This window comes from Teleopsis dalmanni, chromosome 1, assembly GCF_002237135.1.
Source record: "Teleopsis dalmanni isolate 2A chromosome 1, ASM223713v2, whole genome shotgun sequence".
NCBI lineage: Eukaryota > Metazoa > Arthropoda > Insecta > Diptera > Diopsidae > Teleopsis > Teleopsis dalmanni.
Window position 1 is genome coordinate 228,892,372 of NC_051846.1, and position 7,178 is coordinate 228,899,549.

General features: G+C 28.2%; 1 protein-coding gene across 1 annotated transcript in view; it reads right to left on the bottom strand.

Annotated features, from left to right (window-relative positions):
• LOC119667614 (CCN family member 4-like) overlaps positions 1-6,161 on the bottom strand; it is a 9,663-nt gene extending 3,502 nt beyond the window's left edge. Inside the window, exons 1-4 of the mRNA XM_038076918.1 lie at positions 6,101-6,161; positions 5,810-6,028; positions 3,469-3,767; positions 2,860-3,012 (exon numbers count right to left, since the gene is read on the bottom strand). Coding sequence (XP_037932846.1) covers positions 2,860-3,012; positions 3,469-3,767; positions 5,810-6,028; positions 6,101-6,161 — 732 coding nt within the window. The remainder of the gene's footprint in view (positions 1-2,859; positions 3,013-3,468; positions 3,768-5,809; positions 6,029-6,100) is intronic.
• Positions 6,162-7,178: the final 1,017 nt, after the last annotated feature.

The following is a 7,178-nucleotide window of genomic DNA, read 5'->3' on the forward strand; positions in this document are numbered from 1 at the left end:
GAATCATGCTACTTAACTGGTATATTTTAGATTAAATAATAACAATGACTCAATGTTTTAAATGTAATTTTATACTAGAAAGAATGCAAACATGAGATTTTCATGAAGTCAATTTTTTCAATTATGTATAGCATAATTTTTGAATGCAACGCTCTCATCCATTTTATTCCCATGCTAGTTGTCGAGACGTCATGGTGTTGCTGACCAAACGGGCTGCGAACAATTCAGATTTTAATCGCCTCTTACGACAGGCATGCCTTACCTCGAGCATATTCTAACCCCTAACCTGCAGAGGTCAAAAACTATAACTATAGATAAACTTCACACTTATGCGAAATCCAGGACTAGGTTTTTATTATGTAGACATGATCGGTTTCTCTATATATATGTGCTTATGTATGATACATCTACTGTTCTTTTTCAATAAAAATTCTTGCACTATAATGTTATTGATTACAGAATAGAAATAAGTTCTTTGTTCTAATCAACTGTAGTGAATTAATTTAATTTGAGTATGTAGAATAGTCATTACATCATTTTGTAAAGGAAATCATTTTTATTAAAGCCGATATATAAAAGACCAAAATCTAAGTAAAATTTTTAAGCAAATTCCTAATTACATATAGGCATACATTAACATAGTAGAACAAGTAGAACGGTTGCATCTATGTTAATGAAAAGGAGTGTAACTACATATATACCTTAACAATGTGCTTGAATTTGTATATAACATTATAAAAATAATACATAATATTTTAAAACAATTGCTGGGACTGAAAACTTTCAGCACCTGAATTAGAAGTAAACATAAGTGCACCCTTCGTAAAATAAAACCTTAAAGATTCGAAAAAATTATGAAAGATTGAATCAGAATTTGGTTTTTAAAATGCTTCCAAAATGTGTAATGTATAATATTATTAATCAAATGTTTAGTTTAACCTGACCTAACCATAACTACTTCTCTCCGTAATGCAAAAGCGGTTCCGAAGATGAATAAATCTTTCCAAAGAGTTGGAGTATTCTTGGAAGAAGTGCGTTAGAAGAATCTTTTAGTTGTTATTGGACAAATTAATGTAAAATGTAAAATAGTTCCTACTCTTAGACAATACAACTTCTATAGGCTCTTTTAGTTACCTCAAACATGTATGCCGTTTTCATATCAACCATCCATTACACATTGTGTATATAATTACTTGGTCCAATAAACTAATAAATTACAACAGGATAAACACATTTTTAAATGTAGTATATAAATGATGTGTAAGGTAATATAGAATGTATTTTGTGTGCATTCATTTAATTCCGAAAATGATTACTTCAGCCAGTTTACTCATGAAAAGATATCTAAACTCAAGGTGTTAAGGAATAGTCTGCTTAAGAATACAGCAAGTAGCTTTAGAGGCCAACTGCTAGAAAGCAATGCGTGATTAAAGAAAAGTGGATTTATAACGAATGTTCAAAAGTAATAAAATATGGACAGACTCAAAAACAAAAAAAATTTTTCACAATAACTGACAAAAAAATTAAAGTTTTTCTGCAAAAATAAATAAATGTTTGCTAACAAAAGCAGTTTTAAATTAAAGGATATAGGTAAAGGATAAAGATTTTGGGTCAATTGGGTAATGAACACTAACTCTAAGCGTCAAATTTAGAACGGTACGAGTTCAACCTTTGGTAGTTGTAATTCACAAAGAATTATTTAGGAATAATTAAATATAAGAAATAATTCCAAAACCACTGATGATGAGTATTTTGCAATATTCGAAACAGCCTTTATAGTTAGCCAAAAATTTAATTATTTAAAATATTAAAAATTATTTGTTGTTGTAGTTTACTAGTGTTCGAAACCTGTCAATTAATATACAATAATTTCTTTTAAGTAATATAGTCACTAAAATCATAACTGATATTGAAATGAAATTTAATAAAATTTTAAATTAACTGGTATATAAAAACTTGAGAAGTGTTTCTACAAAACTTTTTAAGTAAACTTTTTTCTAACACCAAGTATCTTAATACTCCATTATTTCGATACGTATTTTTTATATTTTTTATATTAGTCTCAGGAAACATATCTACACTGTTCAAAAACTTTTCAAAAAACACATTTTGCGTGACTTCACAAGTTTTTTTAAATAAAAATATTTTATGGTATTTAATCATATCCTACACTAGTATTTTGTTAAAATAGTAATTCAACATAGTAGAACAAAGTACAAGTTCCTTTGTACATATTTATTTCAACATAATGTTAAACATATCACATGTTACAAAAACCAATCCTTGAATCCTTGTAGTGACGTTTTTGTTATGAACACAAAATGAAGAATTGAGATACTTTTGCTTCATAAGCAGCTGTGAATATTTTCAAGCTATTTATAATACACTTGGAAACTTATCGGCACTGCAACTGTATTTTGTTAAACCAATATTACATGTGTTCTATATGTTTACTTCAAACTTGTCAACAACAATTTTTCTTTTCAAAATATCAACAATTTCTATTCTAAGAAATCTTACACATAGTATGTGGTAATGGATGAAAATTGAGATAAATAATCATTATTAAATTATTAAAAAATTTTCTATTTATTATTTCTGAGCAATCATTTTTATGATAGTAATGGATGAAAATTGAAATAAATAATTATTATGAAATTATTTAAACTAAAATTGTATTCAGTGCTAAAAGTAGTGCAGTTATACAAATGAAATGATATAAATTTTTTTTTATGTATACAATATTATATATTTATCATAAAAATAATTTCAATAGAATTTTAATCAACTACAAAGCAAAACTTTCATCACTTCTTCATAATTACTAAAAATTTGATATGAAAACTGAATCGTACTTACTTGGATTGTTGTTGAAACTGAAGGCACACAGCATTTGCTTGTATGATGACAACGTCCACATAGTTTGGGACGATATAATTTCCTTGAAACACATGAACCCAAGCGTATACGTGCTGGTCCCAAGCGCTGTATACTCCGACATTCGTGTCCTTTCTACATTGAGCGAATGTAGAAGGGAATGCACAAGAATTATTTCAAATAGAAGAAAGTTACACATTAGAAATGAAAATTAGAATTACAATCGAAAATTTTGTTAAAATTTTTAACCCAAAAGCTCAAATCCCAAAAGATGCTAACTTATTTCTCTTTTGGTAACCCAAAATTCAACTGTGTATTTCATTTACGTTATTGTGCTAATTTTATTTATTTATTTTTTGTTTTTTATTTATTGTTTTTATTTTTTTGTTCAAGTTTAAAGTCAAAAAGTTCAGAAAAGAGCAATTTAAATACAACAAATGAATCCTTTTTAGAATGGATTTATTTTCTGAAAAATACAAAAGCTCTAAGCAGCAATGGCACAATCCAACAAGGGAGCATTTCATCACATTGTGTGAAAATCTAATATAAAACTTATAAACTAAATTGTGTGTTATTTTAGGATTTACTCACCCGGATTCGGTGCTCCTGTTCGTGCAATAGCTGTGCTGCTATTTGATAATTATCCTTAATATTCTTATGTTGACTGCTACTTATATATTTAGACTCACTACTGCTACTTAATTGTTTGTTTAATGCTATTAAATTGTTTTTATTGTCGAGATCACATTTGCGATTTTCACAAAGTCGCAGATTGCTTAATTGATTACAGCCTGCTGTGGTGCTTGTGAAACGCGTTGATACGCCCATGCCGCAGTTTTGTGAACATGGCGTCCATGGGCTGGTTGAGGAATTGTGGCAGGTGGCATAGACTACAATGACAGTCAATAGAAACGTAATTAGTTAGATATAATATACTTTATAAAAATAAAGTTCATTATATTTCGTTTTTCAATAACATAAAAGTTATGAGGATTAAAAATATTAACAACCTTTTAAATAACACAAAATTTAGTAATATTTTCTTGATTATATTATTAATGTGCTAATATAGTAACTGTATATTAATATACTATTGCAGCAAATTTCAAAATTTAAGAAATAAAATTAACACGTGCATCATATGTTAAATATACGAATTCATATTAAAGTTGCGTTATGGCCAATGCACGGTTAAACTATGGTCGCTGGTTGCTGTAACAGACAACTTAACCTATAATCTTAACTATTGGATTATTGGATATTTATTATTAATTTTATTTCTCTTTATTTCATACAACGTAACATAACTTAACCAAATGCGAACTTCAAACTAATAATTGCTACTATTATAAATAAATTAAATAAACATAACCAATCCCTTTTAATCATGACTGCCGCCCATCTACTCTTATCGTCCTGAAAATAATAAGTGAAGATGCTTAATAAATTAAGCATTGTAATTAGTTGAAAATATATAAGGAATAATGAATTTAAATGAAGATGAGCTACTTTTCTTAAGTAAAAAATATTTGTTCAAAGCTATATTTTTTTATAGTTCCTGAGGATGAACGTTGTGATTAATTTAAGTAAAATATTAAATATACACGAAAAAAGTAAAATAATTCTAAGGTAATGAAGTACCTCACAAAAAACATTAAAACTAAATTAAAAATACTTGGAAAGTTTGTGCAGTCTTGACTACTTGTGGAAAAAACACGACTAATCATCGCTTCTAACTTCACAGGCATGAATTCTAAGCCTGGCATTTCCAGTTCAAATAAATTACATACGGACTATAAATTAATTAAAAAATTTGAATATTTGCTAACAATACTGATGATGAGTACTTGGCAATACTCGAAACAGCGTATGGTCAGCTAAACTTCAATAAATTGACTAAAAATGTTTGTTGTTGTCTTTTCATTTATATTCGAACCCTTCTGACTTTTAATTGAAAATGTTTGTAAAAATTTAAATAAAATAATAAGAAGTTCCATAAATTATTGATTTCATTAGACTCACATTATTAAATACTGAATATTTGATTTTTATTTTTTGGTGTGGGAAATATATGGATAATACTAAAGTATATAGAGCAAATTTCAATTTTTAATCTTAACTACATGAAAAAAAAGATTTTTGGTAAAGTAAAGAAAAGTTGAATAAAATTATTGATTTTATTGGATTCACATTATTCAATAATGTGAAATACTAAGAATTTTATTTTTATTTCTTATTATGGAAAATACATGAATTATAGTAAGTATATTAAGCAAATTTCAAAGCTTACTACATGATAAAAAAAGATTTTTGATGAACTAACACCATTTTCGTACTATATAGCTTATTTAAGATGCCAAGTGATTTATTTTGTAGAACAAAAAAATTATAATCTCAAAACGATTTTATGGGCCATTAGAATTTTATGGACTCCCAAAGCATCATATAATCAACATCGAATCATTAAAAAACCAATATATTTTGAACATGATTTTTATAATGTTTCCTTAACGAGTCGTTAATCTTTCGCTTGTTGTGATAAAAATAAAATTTATAAACGCAATCATAAATTTTTTTCCCAAACACCAGAAAATAAAAGAACTTTAGGTAATATAAGAAATATTTGCACACTTCATTGTTGCTGATTTGTAATTATTTTGCTTATATCTAAAAATATATATATATTTCTTATTGCACACTTAATTAACACTTTATTCCTTTCTGTGTAGTAATAATTACTAAGCGAAGTGAAATGAAAATGATTCGCACTCGTATAAATTCTGTGCTAATTCTCCTTAAAAATCATTAGGTTGCACTCGAGCACCACTACAGATAAATATACTCATGCACGATTACTAAATTAAGGACACCACTGCACATAGTGATTATTTTTATATATATTTTTTATACTTTTTGTATGTCTGGCACTTACCATCAGCTGTCGGATTCTCACACAGCCACATTTTACAGCAATGGCCTGGTACCTCAACCATTCGAGGTGATCTGCATGAAATTGTATCCTCCGGTGCCGGAAGCTGTTCTTTCGGACACAACGATGAGCAAGCATGACGGCCATTCTGCGAAACGGTACACAGAAACAACACAAAAAAATAAATAATATTAATAAAAATGAAGTGAAGTACAAAATGTGCTATGTGAGCAAGTGTAAGGCAAAAACAACATTGAAGTGTAAATAAAATAAAATTACCAAAATAAAGTCAACATTGTATAAGGACTTGTAGCAAAAGCATTATATAACCACTTTCCAACGCTTCTGCGGCCATATTTGTTGCTATAACACAGCAACAAATGAAAACACAAATAAAAGCAACATTACCAGGAGTTGCCATACTCACAAAACAAGGACGACCATTGTTACTGCTGAATTATTTGCTTATCTTATTCCACTGGTACCGTTTCTTCACTCGGTATTTTCCAATTTTTTATACACTCCAAAAAAGAAACTCAATTTACGATTTAAATGAAATTGTGGCGAATAAATCGCAAAACAAGAAACCTATGAAGGTTTTAAGATGAGGAGCTTTTGCTTAGAAGGTGAAAAATGCGCATTTGAAAAGTGCATGGATTAAGTTTGCTTCAAACGCAACAGGGGGAAAAACAGAACAAACTGATTACAATTTCAAAATCTTTTCAGGTGTGGAGGTAACGATTTCAGTTAAGATATTATATATTTAAATTGGAAGTATTGTGATAAGTGCTTCAGTTAAGATTTGGAAAAATCTTGGCCTTATTTTTTTCTTTATTGATATTCTTTCAATTGTTATGAGATATGAGATTGGGCATGTGCTTAGTGCGAGACAACTCACTTATTTTGCACTATTTTATTAACTTAGTAATATTCTTATTAAAAAAGAAAATAAGGAATATGATGCCTACCCATCTACTTCTTTATTTCAATTTGTCACCAAAGTGCATGTAAAAAAATTAAAAACTTTCTGAGATTAGAACCACCTCTTGTAATATCAGAATATTTAATGCATGATAATATCTTGAAATAAAAACAAATTTTATATTCTTATATAGATGGGCTATATTTCTTATTAGGTATTATATTTCTTTCGGTATGCATCAATTACCTTGATATTTGTTGATAATTGCCCTAGCTGTTTCAATATGAAAAAGTGAAGCACTAAAGATATGTTCTAGGATAGGAGTATTGGAAAAATCACAGGATAGAACAGGAGACTAGTGTAATGAGAAAACGCAAATCTTTGCAATACTTGAGCGAAATTTATTAAAGTTGTATTGGAATGAATCTCGAATAAAATTATCAAAAGATT